The sequence below is a fragment of the Xenopus laevis genome, chromosome 2S, assembly GCF_017654675.1.
Source record: "Xenopus laevis strain J_2021 chromosome 2S, Xenopus_laevis_v10.1, whole genome shotgun sequence".
In the NCBI taxonomy this organism is placed as follows: Eukaryota; Metazoa; Chordata; class Amphibia; order Anura; family Pipidae; genus Xenopus; species Xenopus laevis.
Window position 1 is genome coordinate 129,956,600 of NC_054374.1, and position 24,140 is coordinate 129,980,739.

Sequence of the window (24,140 nt, forward strand, 5' to 3'; positions counted from 1 at the left end):
ATTCCTACAGGATGCCCAACTCTATTCTCCTACAGCCACTAACCACGGCATCAACTACTTTTAGCCTAAACCACTATTTTTTGGGGGGGTGTGCGAAAGAATCCAGCTTCTATTCAAAGAATTCTTTACTGTGAAAGTATCATATTTTTTTTTCAGTTTCACGATGCACATTATCAGTCGCATTTCATCTTGGTGTAAGGGTAAATACGTGCAACTCTTAGAGTTATTCTGTGTGCAACAGGGAAGCGACGCCCCTTCTCCCAAAGTGCTTCGGTCCAGCTCGGGTGACGTCACCTTTCAGCTGTTGTGGGAAGAGCAAGCGAGGTGTTGGCGAGTTTGAATCGAGTGCGAAGTAGTGGAGAAGTGGGATGCGCGGGTGCTGGTTGTGGCTGGAATATGCGGGCTGCTGCTGCTGGAATGGGTTGGAGGATTAGTGATGTGCCCACACAGCCGCCCCCTGGCATTGCACTGATTTGCTCGTTGGACTACAACACCCTACAGCTTCCTAGGAAAAGTCTGTTCCACTGAAAACTTTCCCCAAGTGCCGCTTGACGATCCCCACCCCCTCTGCCTTCTCCTGGTCCCCTGGCTGCCGGAGGAAGTGACAGTTTTGTGCGAGGAGACCTTCCATCCCCATCCTGCTGTGACCTGGTAATGTGACTGATCGCTCTCCTGTCGCCTCTTAAAGGGGAAGCAGCCTAATTTGTAGTCATAGTCAGTTAAATATATTTTATGGAAATGTTCAAGTGAGATATATGGACATGGGTCATTTTGCTCAGAAATAATTCCCCCCCTCTATTTGTAATTATTCTATTAAATAGAACCTGCAGGGTTGTTATACACCCCATCATCATCATTTATTTATATAGCGCCAACAAGATACGCAGTGCTTTACCTTAATTATAACAAACTCCCCATGTATTATTTATGTATAATATCCAAAGACTTGGAATGGATAAATTTGCCTTATTGCCAGGGCAATAATGGGTAAACCGACAACAGTTTTCGAGAAAGAATTCATAGGCACGAGCCGTTGTTTTTTTTATGAATAAACCTAAAAATGATTGGTTCAGAATCGGATCGGAGATAGGTTGGTATGATCATTGCTTAGGGTTGCCACAACCCCCTTCTTTAAAACCTAACACATATGGAATCCACATCCTGCATGGCTAATTAGCAATTTATTTAGATGCATGATGCAGACTGAACTGATTTATGTGCAGCCATGCATCTAAATGAATTGCTAATTAGCCGTACAGGCTGTGGATTCCATATGTGTTCGGTTTTAAAGGGGTGAGGTGGCAACCCTATCGTTGTGCCTGTTATTTGCTACAGATATTACTAGTGCAGAGTGATCAAATGAAGAAATAAGTGCAGAAGTTTAGATTGCTGGCTGGTCCATTGGATTGCAAGTGCCCTCTGTAATCCATTTGGGAATGTGCTGCTAAAGCATCGTGGCCCTCCAGCTGCTGCTGACTTCCCAGTACCACCAAATAGGAAAAGCTTTGGAACTCTAGCATAACAGCAGCTTTACTCTACTTTTATGGGCTCGTCTTTTCGCGTCCTTTCTTTTGTATATTCTTTATTTTCCTTTTGTCAAAGTTTTGAAAATAAACAAGGGGGATACAAAAAAAACGAGTGGAGGGGCACTACTAGTCGTATCACTCTAGTAGTATACAAGTCACAACAAGTTTTTAAAGTGGATTTGTCACCTAGACACACAAATCTGTATAATACAAGTCCTTTTCAAATTAAACATGAAATCCAATTTCTGTTTTTTATTAAAGCATTCATGGCTGTTGTAAGCTCATTAAAAAAATCTCAGCTGTCAATCAAATATTGAGGCAGTGATCCCCAACCAGTTTGTGAGCAACATGTTTCTCTCCAACCCCTTGGATATTGCTCTCCAACCCCTTGGATGTTGCTCTCCAACCCCTTGGATGTTGCTCTCCAACCCCTTGGATGTTGCTCTCTGTGTCCTCAAAGCAGGTGCTAATTTTTGCAAGCAAGTTTTGGTTGCATAAAAACTAAGTATAGTGCCAATTAGAGCCTCTTGTAGGCTGCCAGTTCATTTAGGGTCTACCAAGTAGCCAATCACAGTCCTTATTTGGCACCCCAAGGGTCTTTTTTATTCTTGTGTTGCTCCCCAACTCTTTTTACATTTGAATTTGGCTATGGGGTAAAAAAGGTTGGGGAACCCTGGTCTAAGGCATAGATGAGGGGCAGACAACTACTAATTTTCCATTCAGCACTTCCTAGATGTCACTGCTCTCCTCCATGAAAGGATGAATTTTTTCCGCCTTGTTTCGCCGCGGAAATGACGCCCATAGACTTTTATGCGTGGCGCATCAACAATTTTTTGATGCCCCTGGACTATAATGGGCAGCGGTGAAATTTCGCTGGTGGCGAATTTTTGTTGAAATGGGTCGAATTCGCCCAAGACTATTCTCCTCGCGTTCCCTACACACTATTCACCATTGAATTGTGTAACCAGTGCATTTGGGTTGGACACCGGGTCCCCCATTCTGGTGCACAAACAAGATTCTGAGATGATGCAAGGCTTGCCACAAAATGGCGCCTGCCTGCTTGCTATAATTATGAATTAACAGACTGAAGGAAACAAGATGCAAATAATTTATACAGTGTAATTAAAGTTCATTTTGCTTTACTAATCTGATAAAATAGGATTTTGAATTTTTTTTAGGGTGACGGGTCCCCTTTAACTACTCATTATACAGCAATGTTCCTAAAAAGGGGTCTAATACATATTCTAATTATAAAATTGTATGGGGTTGAGCCTATAATACCAAGTTAGTCTAGGGGATTGTACTAGTAGATAACAGCTTTATTCTTTTACTGTTCCTTTGTCTTTTAAGTATTTAATCAAGGTTCCCATATGTTACAATATTCTTTACCTCTATCATATACGTTATTTCCTATATTTTCCTTATCTTTTCTACTAGGGCCATCCATTCAGCATGTGATGGATGTTGTGGAGATTTCCACCACCTAGGAATTAACGTTTTAGCTGCATGTAAAAGATGAATAGTAAGTAAATCTGATTCAATACACATTCAATAAGATCAAAGATGTATCAGTTATCTTTATTGGTATTTGAGTGATTGTAGATACAGGGAGTACTCGAGTTACATACACCCGACTTTCATACAACTCATACTTACAAAGAGAGGCTATTACAGTAATATGTGGTGGTTTGCTTGGTCTTTATTAGTAAAATAAACCTGCCCCAGTCCCCTCTGGCATGTGTTGTCTAATGCAGAGCACAGAAAGGTAAAAATAAATACTATGTTAAGACAAACAAATGTCCAAGTAGCATTTAATAAGTAAATGTACCTGTTGCAACTTACATACAAATTCAACTTGAGAACAAACCTACAGACCCTATCTCATATGTAACCTGGGGACTGCCTGTATATCCCATAAAACTTTGTTCCAAAATACTGTAAGGTTGGGGCACATGTACCATGTGTGAAGGTGATTGCAATGAAGCAATTGACTAACTATAGTCTGCCAGTGAGTATTTGTAAACCAAATCTGTTAACATAAATGTGATTACATTATACAACTCCATATTGATTTAATTAGGGCCAACCGCAGGCTACAGAAGACCGAAAACCCTACTACTTAACGACACCAGAAGTTGGGTTACTGCTGGTTATTCTCTATGGGAATGTTCTGCAGTCTGACTTCCTACCATGCGCTATAGGCTGTTGTGTTTGTATTTTTGGGCTGTTGCAACCCCAAAACCCTGAAAATACAGTGATTTGGACACAATATGTGGTCCTGGGGGATGGCACTTTGCATTATTTCCATACTGGGTTGTTGTTTTATTTAACCTCTGGCATATATGTTCTGCTACTATGGTATATAGTTATATATTGCATTTAGCCTCCACGCATGCTGCTTTAAAGCTGCAACATCCCAAACTGGTCATTCCTGCTTGGGGGACACCCCACCTGTTTACAGTTATGTCCATGTTTTGTTTTATTTTGTTGTCTGTCCCCTTTTTAGTAATTCAACCTGATATGCAGTCTTCCTAGGAAAGTACTTTTCTTTTTTTTCTTACTATACCTGATTTTTCACAGCAGAAGATTAAGCTGCGTCTGGTCTCCAACAGTATGGCTACTGAAAAAAAAATACACCAAGGAATTATTTTTGAGAGATCATAATATGCACAACCACAAACTCTTTCCATTGTTAAAATCATCACATATATGTGAAATGTCTGAAGTTCAGCCAATGCATAAAATTCTTTAACATTTTATGACTCCTGAAAATATGCATATATGTTTGTTTTGTATCAGAGCAAGATGTTCTTTAGCTGCAGTTTTCCTTTAACCACAGTGCTTCCCCACCTTGCTGTCTGTTACTTGACACTGCATTATTTATGACCTGCTGGCGGTGTATAGGTGTGAGTTTTCAGCATGAGACTATATTGCTCAGCTTTTCAAAGTGTGGGGGAGACTTTGGGAACTTAGGCAAGTAGTCTGGGAATAATAGTGTGCAGGCTCTGCTGGAAACTCTGGTTAGAAGATCCTACGTACCATAACCTCCGAGTAGAGCTTCATTATTTGCTTATTGCCTGAGAAACCGATCCAAGAAGCTTTCTGGTGTTTATACAGTTCTGGTGTTCGGGGATAAGTCATGAGCATTTAACTGTTGCTAAATGCCAAACCCCAGAATTCCTTGTCATACCGAGGATTCTGTGAGAGGTGGTTTTGGCATTGCTTTGAGCTCTGCGTGTCATAAATAATAGTGTATTTCAGTTATTTTGAACCAGTAAGCAGCTGTCTGTACAGGATCGTCGACTACTTTTTCCTCTAAAAATGCAACTTTCTATGCGATTAAAACTCTTTGAACAATTCAAATTATAGGCTTTTAGGCTATGGACACACAGGCTGTTGTCGGCGGCTGTTTTCAGCCTGCATAATTTGGCTGACCTTAGCCTGTGTGTGACCGCACACAGGCTGATCAGATTCAAATCAATGGAGCAGGGGCACTGAGCAGATCTGCTTCTCTCAGCCTGCAAAATTACTCAGACTGAAAACCGCCATTGATCAGCCACTGATGACAGCCTGTGTGTCTATAGCCTTAGGATTGCAACAATGAGAGTGACGCTTTATAATTGTCCCAGGCATATACCAACTTGATAGACACCTTGAGGCTATAGTTCTTAATGCAACACTGCAGTAATGCTTTTATCAAATGGATTATAAGCAATGTAGCACTAAAGACTAGCAAATATTGTCCAGAGATAAAGAGCTGTTCCTTTTAGACTCAAAGTGGTTACAGTATTGTCATGCTACGGACTATAGCTTGCACATTACAAGCGGGCAAATAGATTTACAGCTGAATCCATAGAAAATCTTGCCTTAAGCATCACTGTTACTGAAGTTGCATGTCTATTATGAAAGTGTGTCACTGCCTGGACAAGAGCAGAGCTGAGTCTAAAGGCATCTCTTCATCAGCTTGGGAATCTTTCCACCTGGCACAGAAATTCTCTTCCCATATCAGACTGGTAATTTGTTGGATGCAGAACTTCCCTTTGGAGCCAAACATGCTCTTTGGCTTCTTCCAATCTCCATGTCAGCGTGGGAATGACAGCAGCTGGTGTGAAGGCTTGGCATGTTAAAGGGATTCCTCTTAATACCCTTTCCTCCACAAGCCAGTTCTGCCCGTCTCCCTTTGCTTTCCATGGAGTTAGGATCTGCTGTCCCGAGTTGTGTGCAACGGTCATAACACAGTCCTAGGTATTCTGTATGAGCCTCCAAGGGAAGGGGCACTTCACAACTGTGTGAATGAGTGTTCTAGTCATCCTGAGTACAGGACATTCACAAGGGTGAACTATTGTGCGGTGTCAGATTTGTAACTCTCAGTAGCCACATCTACATAAGATACGATTTATTATAAAGGCACACGTTTCAGCTCTTTGTATCTGTAGTCTAGAACAGATATAAACCATGGGGTGTGAAATAGAGATACCTCTACACTGATCAAGAACACTGTTTAGTGCTACATACAATATTGCTTCTTTCCTAGATCACCTCTGCCCAAAGCAGTACAACACTGCCTTGATAATCCCCCTTCTTTCAGTACTGATTCTATGTCTCTGCAGCTTCATAACCTGCATGCCCAGTAAGGACAAGCTATATTATTAGACTGTTCTTGGGTGCTGCGCCTCCTCTGCTGGGTTGATAGCCCTGTTTGTTGTTGGAGGTATTGTAGGCAGGGCAGCCATCAGGGGGGGACAGGGGGGAGAGTTGTAGGGGGCCCTAAGGGTAAGGGGGGCCCGGCCACGCCGCACTTTCATGATTAGCTGGGCCCCCCTGCTTTCTGAGAGCTGCTGACTTCGGGAAGGCAGGGCTGGAGCACAAGGGGAGGTATCTTCTGTCCTTTACTTCCCCTTATTGGTCACTGAGTTTAAGTCCCGGTTGAGCTGCTCAGGGATTGGTTAGCTGAGGTTTGAACTTCTCCTCCAGCTCATCCAATCACCATGCAGCTTTACCAGGACTTGCAATTCTGTGACCAATAAGGGAAGAAAATGCTGTCACTGGAAGAAGATGCAGCCACCTGTGCTCCCCTCCTCCTTTCTGTAGTTGGCAACTCACTGACAGCAGGTGGGTCACACTAATGAAACCGTGCAACATGCCAGGTAACCCTTTGTGGTCCCTGTTGTGTGGTGGGGCCCTGGGCACCAAATTTTTTTTAAACTTCTGGGGGCAAGTTTTTTTTTACATGGACGTTTAAGGGGGGCCCTGGCCACCAATTTGCTTATAACGTGGGCGGGGGCCCTGGCCACCAATTTTTTTTTACCCATGTGGTGTCCTAGCCACCAATATTTTTTAATGGGGGGGCCCTGATCACAAATGTTTTTTTTAATGGGGGGGCCCTGACCACAAATGTTTTTTTCAATGGGGGGCCCTGACCACCAATATTTTTTTATTAACACTTGGGAACCATAGCCACCAGGTTTTTTTTTAGTGTGTGGCGGGGGGTGGACCTGTGGGGTGGGGAGGGCGGACCTGTAGGTGGGGCTTGTGGAGGGCGCAGCCCAGGGAGCCCAGGAAATTTTTTGGTATGGGGCCATGCGATTTATGATGGCGGTCCTGATTGTAGGTGTGAATGTGCAGGGGGTGGGTTAGATATTCACTCACAGATAGTCTCAGATTACTCAGATTCATTGTTTTGAATGAAGTATGTTGTTTTGTTTACCGCAGCTTCCTTATCTCAGTGTTGGTACCTTTATAATGTTGGAAATTATGAGTACCCCCGACTAACTGCTGCAGACATATAAACTGTGCACTTAAAATAGCAACAGTGCCTGTACCTAGAAAGTTTTCTATTTCTGTATATCATATGACTATAAATATTTTCTAGGGAAATACAGTAAAGTAGCAGCATTTAGTTATGTATGTGTGTGTTCAAAATTATTTGCTTGCATGCATGTAAGAACATCTATGTGTTTTCAACAGGATGCCATTTAATACAGTATTGTGTACCTTACTCCAGTTGTCTCATTTTGCAGAACAGCAAAAAGAATTAGTAGAATGCTTTAAAAAAAATATAAAAAAAAAATTTAATATATCTATCTCTCTCTCTCTCTCTCAAAGGCTTTTATAAAGGCTAGAGTGCTAGCCGAAATGTCAGTTGTTTTTTTTACAAATAACTTTTCCACTTTTTAAGACCTGAGAGTACGAACATTGTTGTTCAATTATTCTATATTTTATAACTGCACCCAGGCACTTGGATTTTTTGTTTGTAATGTGAGTGCCGGCTAATTTTGACGTTTTTTTATATTTTATATATATATATATATATATATATATATATATATATATATATATATATATATATATATATATTTAATGTTTTTTGTGTGTGTGTGTTTAAATTGTTGTTGAACCCTAAGGCCCGTGGCACACCAGAAGATTTATCACCAGTGATACTTCTCTGCTTCTACAGATGACTAATCTGTATAAGCTTTCCCGCCGACAGTAATGTTAATTGCTGTAAAACCCATATGTCGCTTCAGTCTTCCAAAATCGCTTGACGTTTTCTCTTGATGCCACTTGAAGTGATTTTTGGAGACTGAAGTGACACATTGGTTTTACCACCAGCAATTCACATTATTGCCAGTGGGAAAGCTTTTACAGGAGATTAGTAACTCACAGAGATTTGTCTGTGGCGATTAATCTCCTGTTGTGCCATTGCCCTAAAATAGAGCATAATGGTAAAACAAGAGCTTGCCTTATTAATACGCAGTCAGTGACAATCAGTTCCCTTTTGCACTTCATGCTTCCTGGTCTTGAGACTGTAATATAGCAAGAAATAAGGGGTAATTAGATGTTCTCATCCTACTAAAACCAGCCCATGCAGAACCATATCAGTCTTTATGGTTTAACATAGGGATGCACCGAATCCAGGATTCGGTTCGGGATTCAGCCTTTTTCAGCAGGATTAGGCCGAATACTTCTGCCCGGCCAATCCAAATCCTAATTTGCATATGCAAATTAGGGGTGGGGAGGGAAATCTCATGATTTTTTTTTTTGGCACAAGGGATTCGGGGTTCGGCCGAATCCAAAATAGTGGATTCGGTGCATCCCTAGTTTAACATGTGGCCGAGAACTTCTGCTAACAGCCTCCTTCAACAGGGAGACGGTAACAGCTAGAGTATATGAACAAGCACACACACTATCTTCCCTTTTGTCACATAGTATCTTCTGGACTCGATGTCCCTTTCATGACCATTCGGGCCGAATTATGTCACAGGCCAGCACAAACACAATGCCGGCAGAGATTAGTAACAGCATCTTTTGTGTCCATGCCTAGCGAGGCTGAAATATTTCAGGGTAAATAGTTGATTCCAGGCAGTAATTGAAAAGCCAAATAATGTCTGTAGTTTGGAGCTTGGTTATGAGTTCATAGAAAACAGATGGCGTGTAGCTTTGTCACAAAACACACAGGGGGATCAGCTCATTTCATGTGGGGGGGGGCATTTGATTTCATTGGCCGGCTATTTTTTGAAAAATGCATGTTATGGTCGTTACGCAGGGCATCATTTGAACCTTTGGTGCTGATGGAGAGTCTGTTGTTTAACCCCCTTTGCTTTAATTTGCTTGATACCCTTCCCATGTCTGTTCACTATGTAAAAGAGTTTATCACTGTCCCCATTAAAAGCCCTTCATGTAAATAGCTAATGTATCTGCTGGCTTAGTGTTCACAGATCTGACATTCAGCTGGGGCCAGCAGGTCAATTCTGTCTGCTTGTGGGAGGAGCGGAGCAAAGGTTCGGGGTTCTGAGGGGCCAGTAGAAGGAGGGGGTGAAAAGGGTGACAGTCGAACAATTGGGCTCTTCTCTGTTTAGAACGTAGGGTGAGCGTGGCAAAGTTATGAATAAACATCACCCTTCACTTGCACATAAGCATGCATCAAAGTCTGTCACTGCCTGCACTCTTCTTCCCAGTAACAGCACAGTGACAGCTGAAATGTTAAATGGTTGGGACCTCTCGTGCCACATTTGATGCATTGCAGTAACCTAATTAAATTGCTATTAAACTACTAAAACCTACATTACACAAAAAGTATTTGATTGCATATCCTTTATTAGCCTCATTAGCTAGGCAGTTTTTTTATTTTTGTAATATTTTTTGTTGCTTTTCTGCTTTATTATTTTACTCTTTTATAGTTAGTAGACTACTGACTGTGGGCTTTCCGTTCAGTAACATGTTTTTTTTATACTAGATATAACATTTTAGTTTGTTTATTAGAGTTTTCTGCTGTCTGTTCAGACGGGCTTGGAGCCTCATTTTGTCTGGGTCCTTAACCAGTGGTTTTTAGAATTCTTGGATTTAAAGGGATCCTGTCATCGGAAAACATGTTTTTTTTCCAAAACACATCAGATAATAGTGCTACTCCAGCAGAATTCTGCCCTGAAATCCATTTCTAAAAAGAGCAAACAGATTTTTTTTATATTCAATTTTGAAATCTGACATGGGGCTAGACATTTTGTCAATTTCCCAGCTGCCCCTGGTCATGTGACTTGTGCCTGCACTTTAGGAGGGAAATGCTTTCTGGCAGGCTGCTGTTTTTCCTTCTCAATGTAACAATGTGTCTCAGTGAGACATGGGTTTTTACTATTGAGTGTTGTTCTTAGATCTACCAGACAGCTGTTATCTTGTGTTAGGGAGCTGCTATCTGGTTACCTTCCCAGTGTTCTTTTGTTTGGCTGCTGGGGGGGGGGGGGTGATATCACTCCAACTTGCAGTACAGCAGTAAAGAGTGATTGAAGTTTATCAGAGCACAAGTCACATGACTTGGGGCAGCTGGGAAATTGACATTATGTCTAGCCCCATGTCAGATTTTGAATATAAAAAAATCTGTTTGCTCTTTTGAGAAATGGATTTCAGTGCAGAATTCAGCTGGAGCAGCACTATTAACTGATTCATTTTGATTCCCATGACAGTATCCCTTTAAGTTTGGAATCCCCTTGCCCTTACGATAATATTACATCTGCAGAAACATATCTATCATCCTGCTATGGTTGCAAATAAATCTAGGACAGCAAAGAGGCATTAATCCCACAACACATTCTAGTTGTCTTCTGGCTTGGCTTTAGTCCCCGATTACACTACCATTGTACATTTTTTTTTAGGATCCTCTGCACATAGCTTTAGCCCACTAGCCAGGTATAGGTTTGTGGTGGTGGTGTTCAAGGGCAATTGAAATCACTTCTGTATTCACATTTGCATGCGTACATTCACATTTTGTGTGTACACCTGCCTTCAGTCATCTGACCTCTCTGATTTCTCATGCAATGCAGTACATTGGACTCCAAAATAAAGCCCCACATCTGAGAAAAGGATTTCTATGGTTTTAATTGTTGTATTATAATATTTGTATTATAATATTATGTGACTTTATGGTTTTGTTTTATAATATTATACATTCGGTATCCAACATGTTTTGGGTGAGTATCCAGAATACGACATCTATAGTGACATAATTGGAACATCTGGGCAAGCTGTGTGCCATATAAATTGCTCTCTTAGTGGTCAGCTCTGAAATTAGGGATGCACCAAATCCATTATTTTGGATTTGGCCGAACCCCCGAATCCTTCGCAAAAGATTCGGCCGAATACCCCACCTGATCCTAATTTGCATATGCAAATTAGGAGTAGGAAGGGGAAAACATTTCTTACTTCCTTATTTTGTGACTAAAAGTCATGTGATTTCCCTCCCCGCCCATAATTTGCATATGCAAATTCGGATTTGGTTCGGCCAGGCTGAAGGATTCGTCTGAATCCTAATCCTGCTGAAAAGGGCCAAATTCTGCCCGAATCCTGAGGAATGGAGCAGATCTGTCTCTCTCAGCCTATGAAAAAAAATGTGTGCCCTCAGCCTAATATGGAAAACAGAAGAGCAATATATGTTTTTATTTTTTGGCGTTTACTGCCCTTTTAACCAAGACTGGTTAGTGTGCTACGGCAGTTAAAGAGGATGACGTGTCTAAGTCTGCAGACTATAAATGCTTTTCTTTTAGTTCATGGAAACAGTCACAAGTTGTCTGACATATTTGCTTAGGCATCAGCTTAGCGAAAGGTTTTGTCAACTATAATGCAAGCTGTTCCTGTTAATTCTTACACATGCATGTGATAGGCCCTTGCACAACCCTGGGAATCCAGGTTCATATCGGTAATATGAAGTCCAGTCATTACACTGAGTGCCTGGCGACTGCACTCCGGTGCAGCGTTTTCTCTCACTCCGCACAAATGCACGCATGTGTGTAAATGAAGCAGATGTTTTTTTGCCTGGTCCAGTGGTTACATATTCCATATGCGGATTCACTGCCAGATGTTCCTCAGGAGAATAAGGACAAGATGATTTCCATGTATATACTGGATTGAGTAGTAATTTTTTCCACTGTCTGCATAATTCGATTTAGCCTGCTCCTTCCAGCTAACCTTTTTATTACTGAGGCGACTCGCAGATACCATTTGACAGTGGGGTCTGAGGAGATCTAGAGCTGTCCATCTGGAAAAGGCTTGCTGTCTTGTCTTATTGTTGTTCTACAGCACTGTTGGCTCAATGTAGTCCTAGTAAGCCCTGGTGTATCTGTCCAATGTAAACTAAAGTTTATTGCCAAAGTTCTGTTTTGTTTTCAGAGTATATGCTTCCCCAAAGTTATTTGACACTACAGCACATTTGTCTTCCACTTCTAACATCCTGCTCACAGATTGTATGTGTTCTTAGAAAATCATTGTCTACAGTGTACTTCAACATCCGCTTAAATTACTTGAGATTTTATGAGACTATTGCTGCAATGTCCTTCACATAGCTTAGTGCAGGGGTCCCCAACCTTTTTTACCCGTGAGCCACATTCAAAAATAAAAAGAGTTGGGGAGCAACACAGGCATGCAAAAAGCTTCTGGGGTGCCAAATAAGGGCTGTGATTGGCTATTTGGCTCTATATAGCAGTACACCTGGTTTTTATACAACCAAAACTTGCCTCCAAGCCTGGAATTCCAAACTAGGCACCTGCTTTGAGGCCACTGGGAGCAACATCCAAGGTGTTGGAGAGCAACATGTTGCTCGCGAGCTACTGGTTGGGGATCACTGGCTTAGTGGCTGAAATTTATTACTGATCACTTGATGCCAGCCATATTTGTAGATGTTACTAGCTCTTTTATATAAGGGGATTTGGTACAGAAGGGAATATGTATTAAAAGGCATTCATTTGCCCAGAAGCAGTAACTCATAGCATCCAATCAGCAGGCAGAGTTTATTGATCACTTGTTTAAAAGCAAATACTGGGCAGACATAGTAACTTTTATTACATATGGGGACTAGGGTTGCCACCTTTTCTGGAAAAAAAATACCGGCCTTCCTATATATTTATCTTTTTTCCCTATTAATTACATTGGGATCAGCCATCATTTTTACCGGCCAGGCCGGTAAAATACTGGCCAGGTGGCAACCCTAATGTTTATGTAGATAGTGGAAAATTTAGCAAGTAGGTGGCTTAAGTCACTACTTGGCCATATACTTAAAGGTCTGCAAGGTTCCTAAACAGGCAGATCTTTGCCCAGTTTGGACACCCATTGGCTAAGTGTGATTCAGTCATACCACAGTGATGCGGTCCTTGCCCAACAAGATTTTTAGACATTTCAGATATCTGTTGGGCAGTTCTTCCTGTGGGCCTCATACTACATACATTGCTCACTTCTACTTTTTTCAGTTATTACCATTTTTTCCTGCTCACATCTAAGATGTTTACACATGACAACATCAGAGTTGGGAGGGCCAGACTGGGATAGCAATCTTAACCAGTGGTGACAAGAACTATGGCAGTTTCATCACTGGCTAAAACTCCATGCCAGAGAATACTGCATGGAGAAAACGTACGGATAACTGAGGACAAATAATGTTACATAGTACAGGTAGGTTAAGCTTAAAACCCTGAAAGACAAAATGTGACAATAGATTTATAGTGACTATTCAGCCCCCACTAAAATCTACCAAAAATATTAGAAATTAAGTCTGAGAAGAAGTCTGAGGTCTGTGACATTTATAAATGCATTTAGTCTCTTTTATAAGGTCACAGAACAACTCATAACTTCTAATGTCTTTATAATACACCAGATCCTTGAATATCCTATAAATTATATCCTTATAAACAGTGCTTGGTGATGTCATCAGTTATGATGGGTATTTAGTTTTTTCTCATATATTCATTCATTCCGGTATGGGATCTGTTATCCAGAATGCTCGGGACCTGGGGGTTTCCGGATAAGGGCTCTTTCCGAATAAGAATCTTCATGTCTCAAGGCTACCAGAAAATCATGTAAACATTAAATAAACCCATTAGGCTTATTTTGCTTCCAATACAGATTCATTATAGCTTAGTTTGGATCAAGTACAAGCTACTGTTTTATTATTACAGAGAAAAAGAAAATAATTTTAAAAATGTTGGATTATTTGATTATAATGGAGTCTATGGGAGATGGCCTTTCCGTAATTCGGAGCTTTCTGGATAGCTTTTCAAACAACAATGTCCGCGCTCTCAGGCCTAAAAAGTGGAAAAGTTATCTATTGAAAAGAACTGATGTTTCAGCTAGCACTCTAGCCTTAATCATCTTTATCACTATCTTTATATGGATATATATATATATATAAAATTATGACAATACAAAATGAAAAATGGTGATTAATGTAGTTTCAGCCAAAAGGAACTCTATCAATAGGTGGTACTGAACCACAAGATAATAACAAAATAGTTGAGAGTGAATTTTGTTCATAAGTAAAGTAAATAGATTGTTACAGAGTAGTATAAAAAGATTGATGTAAATACCAAATATCACAGTCTACTTAAAGTACTTTCACTAGCTAGCTCTGACCTGTGAAGAGCCGATGAAAACCGGAAATTTGTCTCTTAAAGTTACAGGAGTGCAATTTTTGCCACCCCTGGTAATCAGTGGGGTGCTGCCACTTGAGGCAAGTTTCTTAACTTGCTTCATTGGCGTAGTGCCCCTAAAATCCACAGCAAAATGATAGTACATAAACACTCCTTTAGTGCTATATGTGGTAAAAGCATGTAATGGGGCATTCCTTCCAGTTAACCATATCCACATATCTCTTATATCTTGTCTCTTCTGACATATTTCCAGATTTTTCACCCCAATAACAATAGGTTTGTGAAAAATCTCCGTATCCTACTCGGGGGTGTCTGGGTTTATACAAGTATTTGTCTACTGTCTATATTAGTTGCACTCTAATAAGCCTTTCTGAACCAACTCTTTGAGTATACACTGTCTTTGAAATGTCCTTGATGTCCAATACCTAGTGTGGAAGGATTCATCATAGGAGCTACCCCTGCTGGAGCGCCTATAAAAAAAGCTCCAATAAAAGCTGGATGTCCGCTATTATCTCTCAGAATGCTTTGCTGCACATCTCTCTGACCGAAACTCCATTTACCTTACTAATCAACAGGCCAAAGAATGCATTCTTACATTGTTTCAAATTATATAATTTTATATAATTTTCAAATTAATCATTCACATTCAACAGGATTGCCCTTCCACAGTACCAAGATAGTGGCAATGTGATGGAACAGGGGACCCCTGGAGGCCCTACCATATGAAGCAAAATTAACTGACGGGTAGATCTGTCAATGCTGAGAGTACCAATATTTTTCCATATTTACATATATATGCTTGTGGTTCAGGTCAGGCGTGTTGGCTATAGTTCCTGATCCGGCAACGTCCCGCTTCCATCCTGTTTGTGCTGGAAATGTATAACCTCTGACATTCCATTTATCATCTTTACCTCTGCCTGGGTGTTACATCATATATTTACTCTACCAGCGGAGTGGATTCAGTTAGCTCTTCCTAACATTGTTAGATATTTTACTTTAATGTTCTCACTTCAGATCAGGATCTCTTTCCTGGCATTATTTTTCTGAAATATGACTCACCAAATGGAAAGTTCCACCCCTTCTCCAGACTATACAAACTGATATTGTTGTTGCATTGGGTTGGTTGATTTTTTTGAATAAATTTTTTACTCCATAACACATTATTGCAGTTCGTAAATGATTTTTAAAGAAAAATTAATATTCTCTTTACATTTTTCCAGTCGTAACACTTCAGACCCATAAGTAATAGCAGCCTAGAAATAACGTTTGTTGTTTCCTGTGAGGGCCAGTGTCTGACTGGTGCACCGAGATGGCAGGAAAACTCCCGGTAGGGCAAGGTGTCGGTGCGCACTGCTGATTTTAGCAATATGGCCTATTTCATGGTCTTTTCCTATTTCTTTATGGGAACAAAGAGGCTAAATTGATGGAAGAATAGATTATAGTATGTAAAGAAAAGAGACCGAAAGAAAAAAGAAGTTGATTGAGGAGAATGGGCCTACTATGGTCTAAGATTTTCTGTTGGGTCCCTGCCATCCCAGTCCAGTGCTGTTAAAGGAGAAATAAACCATTGCTACTAAAATCCCCTACCCTACATAGACCCCCCTCTCTACTCCCCCCCCCCCCAGCCTAGGTTCTACCTTTGCTAAATGCAACTAACTCTTTACTTACCCCTCGGTGCAGATTCTGTCCAGCAGAGTTCACGCCAGCCATCTTCTTCCCTTTGGTAATCTTCGTGAAGTAAGTGCTGTGTCGATGCATGGGCAGTTGGAGCAATTTTCTGATTCGCAATAACTGCAAATGTGCTGAAAAACACATATTTCCAAAGTGCTGGAAGAAGACCTGAAGATTAACGAATCTGTTGAAGATGGCGCGGGTGAACTCCGCTGGACAGAATGTGTACCGAGGGGTAAGTAAAGAGTTAGGGGCATATAGCAAAGGTAGCACCTAGGCTGGGGGGAATAGAAAGGGGTGTCTTATGTAAGGTAGGGGATTTTAGTAGCAAGGGTTTGTTTCTCCTTTAAGGGCAATATAATATAATATTATTCCTCTATAGGAAAAATGCAACATTTTTCAGTGCTAATAGCTACTAATCTGCTGGTGTGTAATAATGTCTGGGGCAGACATTGGCTGCCACTCTTGACTGATATGGCAACAGTTGATAAATGTGTGGCCTCCCTAAGGACTAGTGTTAACTGTGGAAGTAGTCAACAACAACCAAGATATCATGGGCCCCCTTTTCAATGGGCTAGGGGTTTCAATAATTCAATTATATTGTGACCAGAATAATGGCAATGGCATATGTAGCAATTATTTGCTCGCAGGAAACCTCCAGAAGACAAATCTACAGAAAATATCTTGCTATCTGAATCCATAAAAAACACAATGTAAATCAAGAAGGTATTTTCTCAAAATTACCTAAATTGTTGCATGTAAGTGTTTTATAATCCTAATTCTATTGGATCCAAATGGCTTTGTCGCTCTGACGTTTGTAAAAGGCTAAACAAATCTATAGTTTTCCCATTCTCATCTGAGTTTCAGGTCTGGATTTTAATCTATATATTTTTTGGTATATATATATATATTATTGTGAATATCCTCGGAGTGCTGTCAATATTTGCAGAATGGATCTATATGTTACAGTCTTTATATGTTTCAGTCTTTTGGGGTGACTGGGTCTAATTGAATAAAGACATCAATGGAAGTGGATCTTGTCACAGAGACCTGACCGGAGAATTAGTTTTACTTAGGTTACTTGTTCTCTTCACATGTGGAGGGAGCCATTTAGCAACAGTTGACTTACACATCTTAACATGGAATTCAGGGGGTACCAGCTAGGGTGGTGCACACTGGATACATTTAGAACGGTGGTTTCTATGTATATTTTTCAATGTATAGGTAAACAACAGAACCAATGAGAAGCTTCAACTCTCCCCCACCTCCATACATACACACACACACACCAATACACAAAGTCTGACATGCCTGTCATGCTACCTCCTGCATGCTTCTGATGTTCTGGAGCGATTGTTGGAATATGGAACATGCCCAGCTTTGGCTGCAGTATCATTTCTCATCCAAAGGTTTATATAGAATTACAGTCCTCCTCTTCAGCTCTCCGTTTCATGCTAAAGGAAAGCCTACTACTTGTGTATGTGCACCAGATGCTGTTGGGCAGGGCAGAGCTCAGGACACACATGGGAATGGCTGAGATTCCCAGCTGCTGCCTCCTTCTCCTGTTTCCTTCATGGGATAGAGACATGGACCACTGAGTGCTGCCTGGGTGTGTACCCTGTTAATGGCAATTTTTGCTGTGCCTTTTATTACAGATACCCCCATATGTAATATAAGGTGCTAAGTTTGCCCAGCAGCAGTAACCTATAGCAGCCAATAGGATGTTTGCATAAAAACAGGTGACCTGTAAATGCTTCCTGCTGATTAGTTGCTATGGGTTACTGCCCCAGGGCAAACTTAGTGCCTTTTATTACATAACCCCCTTAGAGTTTATCCCATTTAATATCATTATTTCTTCTTCAGGTTCCACCCAGTGAAAAAGAATCTTAGATATGTGGATATCAAGCTCTCTGACAGTCCATAGCTGCTCCCCTACAATTTTCCTTAACTATGGGAGGAATTTTTCTTTTAAGTTTTGCATTTTTTAGCCCCTTTTCAACCTTTGTCAAACATAACCGATTAGCATTTATTTTATTCATAATTTTTATTCATAATGTTTATTATAAGAGAGTGTAATAGGCACCTCGTTAGCTAGGAAATTGGGAGCAAATAGGCACCTATACATTAACATGTTAATTAAACAGTGATTACATAGCCCGTTCGTTGTGGAATGAACAAATGGTAGGCTTGTCATTGGCTGACTGCATCATCTTAATTTAACTTAAATTTTCCTTTCCTTTTCACAGACTTTTCCTCTCCTGGACATGCTTACTTAACACCAGATTCAAAGATGGCATTTGATCTATCGTCTGTTGTCCCACCGGACATGCTGCAGCACATCGATAATCGGACAGTGGACACTGGTCAAGATGAAACTTATGAGGGCTTCTGTAGCTTGGAAAGTGAACGGCATTATGATGTGGTTCCCACAGTTGTCTGCTCTCTGTGCTGCCTCTTTGGGCTGATATACACCTTTTTTGGTAAGATATGCATGTGAATCATTTTGAAATGCAGTAAAAAATCTGCCTAGAGAATTAGGGTGTGTGAGAATAGAAGGTAAATCTTGGGGAATGAGAAGTATGCCTGCTATAGGGTACCATAGTGTGGAGTTTTCTTCATCAGTAGAACAGGGTGATACACCAGAAGCACAGTGTTTGTAAACATGGCCATACATGCTATAACTGTGGAATCATCAGACCTTTATGCTTGTGGGCTGATCAGAGTGTTGGCCCTGCATAAGTCAATTAAATTACATGGGTTGATCTGCTCCTTGCCTAACCAACACTTTTATAGGTATATTAGTGGTTTTAAACCAGTTCAAAACAATACCTTGGCTAGAAAACAGAAGTGTGGGATTTTTTAGGAAGACTGGAATGTATTATTACAGGTATGGGATCCCTTATCTGGAAACCCATTATCCAGAAAGCTTCGAATTACGGAATGGCCGTCTCCCATAGACTTATTCAAATAATCCAATTTTTTTTAAATTATTTCCCTTTTCTCTATTATAAAACAGTACTTTGTACCTGATCCCAACTAAGCTATAATTAATCTTTATTAGAAACAAAACCAGCCTATTGGGTTTATTTAATGTTTACATGATTTTCTAGTAGCCTTAAGGTATGAAAATCCAAATTACAGAAAAATCCATTATCCAGAAAGCCCCAGGTCCTGAGAATTCTGGATAACAGGTCCCATACCTGTGCAAAAATTATAGGTGGACTGCATTTTGCATACAAAAAGAAGTAGGTGCATAGTCATTGGTCAATGGCCATCCAGTGTGAAGTAATAACAAGTAAACCATGGTCCACAAGTCTCTGAAATTCATCCTTTACTCATTAGTAGACAGAAAAAAACAATACTGTTTTTTATTCTGTCTGTTTGAATGGCATTGTCTTCTGGTCAGTTCTCACTGAGTCTTTGACTAGAATCAAAAATATAGTCTCTGCCTGCTATCTCATTCCGCTTCTGTATGCCTATTGCATGATGCAACTTGGTCCTAGGTTGTCTTCTTATTAAATATTATTGTAGCTCTGTCTACCCTCATTCCTATTTCTCTTTCGTTCCTCAGGCTATCGATGTTTCAAAGCCATTATGTTTCTATCTGGTCTGCTGGCTGGTTCGGCGGTCATTTTTTTACTTTGCTATAAGGAGCGGATCATGGACACACAGCTGAGCCTAGAGCTCAGTGCGGGCATAGCCTTGGGCATCGGCCTCCTCTGTGGACTGGTCACAATGCTTGTGCACAGTGTGGGTCTCTTCATGAGTGGACTTTTACTGGGACTTCTGCTTGCCGTTGCTTCCTTGGTAGGCCTTGAACAGTTTTATCACCCGCCCACTGCCTGGATTCCAGTGGGACTGATGATGAGTTCTGCTATGCTTTTTGCTGTACTGACTCTCCAGTGGCAAAAGCTTTTTACAGTGGTCTCTACTGCAACCTTTGGAGCAGCAATCTTGACTGTGTGCACAGATTATTTCATAGAGCTGATGCTGCTGGTACAGTATGTGTATGACTGCCTTCGCTTAGAGACCTCTCACCCCCTCTGCTGGTATAGCTGGGTTGTCTTGGGCATGTGGCCGGTGCTGAGCATCTTGGGAATTGTAGTTCAGTGGAAGCTGACAGCTGAGGGCTTCTCTCATACTGATGGTAAGTACATTTCTGCATTCATTTTTTTTCTAGTCATAAAAATAGTAAGAGTCTTCTTGTTTTGTATTAAGTCTACTAAAAAAATCTAAAGGACAACTATCAAATCTCTATAGCTGTATATAGCCATGCAAATAATAATAGTAAAGTTGCTTGTAAACAAACCAAACATAATATTGTCCACAAATGCTTGATATCTGACTATGCCCCATATTATGAATGGTCAGATCAGCCTGGTTTGGCCCTCTGCTTTGCTGGGAAATTAAAGGATTTAATTGTTTGGAGACCGTGCCAAATTAATGTATTATTGTGTATACTTAATCGGTCAACCTTATGTAAAGAGCAGGAGATCAGGATCCAAGATTGGGTTGCCATATTGCTTTTGAGTGGTTTATTAAAGAAGTTGTTTTAAAGTAATAAAAATATCAAAGTGTTGCCCTGGACTAGTAAAACTGGGGTATTTGCCTCAGAAACACTACTACTGTTTATATAAATAAGCTGCTTTGTAGAAATTGGTGCAGCCATTCAAAGTAGATGAGGTTAGACAGCAGATAAGCTCTGTAGAACATAATGTCATCGGTTATCCACTATTTAACCTGTGCCATATAGCCTTTTTTCAATTTCCGCCATTACTACACAGCAGCTTGTTTATATGAACTATAGTAGTGTTTCTGAAGCAAACATCAGTTTTACCATTGCAGAGCAACATTACATTATATTTGCATTACTTTAAAACACTTTCAGTTTTTGGTGTTACTGTTCTTTAAAGGGATACTGTCATGGGAAAAAAATTTTTCAAAATGAATCAGTTAATAGTGCTGCTCCAGCAGAATTCTGCACTGAAATCTATTTCTCAAAACAGCAAACAGATTTTTTTATATTAATTTTTGAAATCTGACATGGGGCTAGACATTTTGTCAATTTCCCAGCTGCCCCAAGTCATGTGACTTGTGCTCTGATAAACTTCAATCACTCTTTACTGCTGTACTGCAAGTTGGAGTGATATCACCCCCTCCCTTTTTCCCCCCAGCAGCCAAACAAAAGAACAATGAGAAGGTAACCAGATAGCAGCTCCCTAACACAAGATAACAGCTGCCTGGTAGATCTAAGAACAACACTCAATAGTAAAAACCCATGTCCCACTGAGACACATTCAGTTACATTGAGAAGGAAAAACAGCAGCCTGCCAGAAAGCATTTCTCTCCTAAAGTGCAGGCACAAGTCACATGACCAGGGGCAGCTGGGAAATTGACAAAATGTCTAGCCCCATGTCAGATTTCACAATTGAATATAAAAAAAATCTGTTTGCTCTTTTGAGAAATGGATTTCAGTGCAGAATTCTGCTGGAGTAGCACTATTAAATGATGCGTTTTGAAAAAAACATGTTTTCCGATGACAGGATACCTTTAAGCTTCTCTTTTAAAACCGTAAAATATATATTTATTTAATATAGAAGACACCAATATGTATAAGGAAGTGATTCCTGAATGTTGAGAAGTGGCCTGCCATGTGCTAGGAAGTTATGTGTATATTCTCTCACATGATGTTGCCCCATACTGATGCGAGTGCCTGAAGCCATTGGGAGGGATGGGTAGATGGGACAGTACATCAGAAAATCTCAGAGCCGGTGCTTTTCTGATTCTCACCACTCGTTGATGTATTTCTCTTCCATTCTATGATTAATTTATTTTCATCAATGCTTTTAGCTTTCCTTTTTTGTGCACTTTGCTGTCATGTACAGTCTAATTGTGGCCTTTTGTCCCACCACTAAAAAGGCTACAGTGAAAAGAAACTTGAATGCTGTGCCCAAGGCTAAAAAGGAAAACAGACTTGTAATTGTGCCAGATGTGTCATAACCCTGAGGCCTCTAATAGGGACTGCCAGATTATTAAGATCTATTGAATCAGGAACATCTGTCTAAAGCTTTATTCTCACTGGAGGCCGCTCTGATTGTGTGTCTCATTCTAGCAGTGGGTTGGGGGAAAAGAGACTTTTTGGAAGTTCTGAAATTGAAATCTTTAGAACTGCCGCCATTCAACCTTTCTAAAATGCTGTAAGTCCTAACCCTGTATGACAGATGCAACTTGAGCAGTTTAGCAGCATGAGGCCATAGAGTTTAGCCTTTCAATACTGTGCTTCCCATCATAACACCCTGTGACCTAAAGTTTGTAAAGTTAATAACTTAAGACTATTTGGATATATTGATTAGGTGAATAAATGATTAGCTGTGTCTAAGTGCAATGCCATAGAAAATTCTACAAATATTAAATTGAACCTCTATTATACCCAGCAGGACACATCCAATGGTTGTTGCAGTTCATTTAATAAGCATGAGTGTATCTAAATGTTTTTCATTAAAAAAAAAAAAGTAACACCGTGAAACTGCTGCACTTTATTATCACCGTGGATACATCAAACTATTTTCCCTCGGGAAAGTGATTCATGTTACAAAATCAGGAACAGAATGGCCTGTAATATTATCCTAAATAGGTTATGCTTTCCTTAGGGCAGGGCTGTGCATCTGGAGACTTGTGGGCCAGATAGTCCTCCGGTGCTTGTATTTATACATATCAATGGCAGCTGGCCCACTAAGTTGGACAACATGGCCGTAGGTATTGCTTCTTCTCTGCATTCTGGTGAATGTCTCATGTTTCTGCAATTCCTGGCATTATGAAAGTACATTTGTTTTTCAACAGCTGCTGATACAGGCTCTTACTTAAATCATAATCAGTGAGCTAAATGGTCTCCTGTTTCTTGGTCTGTCCCTCATTTTATAAGCATGATGCTTAGATTCCCATTATTATTACCATAATGTATTTATAAAATATAAAGATATTCTTGAGCACTGTACAAGTACAAGAGTAGTTAGAATGACTGCTGTCACGTAAAAAATGCAGGGATGCATTAGCTCTTACTCATTGGGTTGGTTAATAATTGTATCAAGTGCATGTCAAATCTCCATTTGTTTCCTTGTAACCATTTGGAATTAGGGTAATTCAGCCATGCAATTTGTTGTATTTTGATATAATGAGAAAAGAATCATGGCATTGCCCGGCACTTAAAGAAATAGATGCAAGACCTCATTAAATATGGTGTATGATAATTGCCAACGTTTCATCAACTAGCCGATGCGGTCCTGGATCGTACGAAAAATCAAACTTGAAAGATCGATATCTGGCCAATTTTTGGCCTGATATAGATCGGGAGGACCCGTCGGGAGCCCCCACACATGGGCAGATAAGCTGCCGAATCGGTCTAAAGGACCGATATCCGCAGCTTTAATCTGCCCTTGTATAGCCACAGAGTAAGAGAGCTGAAAAGCAGGAAGTCCTGTTCTGTTATGTTACACATCCAGTCACTCCAGCCTTTATACATTACATTTTTGGCTAACTAACTATATTAGAAACCTTTTTTTATTTGCACAGCCTATTTACCTAGTTTTTTATTGAACTGTTCCTTTAACCAAATAACCAATAGAAACATTTAACATTTAAATGAGTAACCAAAAAAGAAAAAAAAAAGACACTTTATCACAAATCCTATGAGTATTATACCCAAATGCCCAAGTTGCATGGGTAAGAGATTTGTTACACCTGTTACACCAGTGCATAGGTTAATGAGACAATATAAAAGTCGGTGCAGAAATTATTAGGCAGGAATTCTAATATAGTAGAAAGCTCTAAGAATACAAGTGCAGGAGTAACAGGCTATCCTGGACAGTCATAGTAGTATATGAGCAAACATAAGAACCCATTTATCAAAGCAAATACTCATTAGTTTCATGTTTTCAACGCAGTCAAACTAATTCTGACAATTATTAGTGGGTGGCTAATATTGGGAGAAGGAGTTTGGGCCATTATTTTCCTCACTGGAATTAATCTTTCCAGTGTGCAA

The 24,140-nt window shown here is 40.3% G+C and overlaps 1 protein-coding gene across 3 annotated transcripts in view; it reads left to right on the top strand.

The window, feature by feature from the left end:
- Positions 1–251: 251 nt before the first annotated feature.
- Positions 252–24,140, top strand: part of tmem198.S (transmembrane protein 198 S homeolog) — a 29,378-nt gene continuing 5,489 nt past the window's right edge. The window contains exons 1-4 of one of the 3 annotated variants that reach the window (XM_018248364.2): positions 252–651; positions 2,964–3,048; positions 18,349–18,582; positions 19,674–20,249. In XM_018248364.2, the coding sequence (XP_018103853.1) occupies positions 3,042–3,048; positions 18,349–18,582; positions 19,674–20,249 (817 nt within the window). In that variant the 5' untranslated portion in view covers positions 252–651; positions 2,964–3,041. Of the gene's footprint in view, positions 652–2,963; positions 3,049–16,224; positions 16,338–18,348; positions 18,583–19,673; positions 20,250–24,140 lie in introns of those variants that run through there. The other 2 variants (NM_001094258.1, XM_041583190.1) reach the window with 2 other exon arrangements.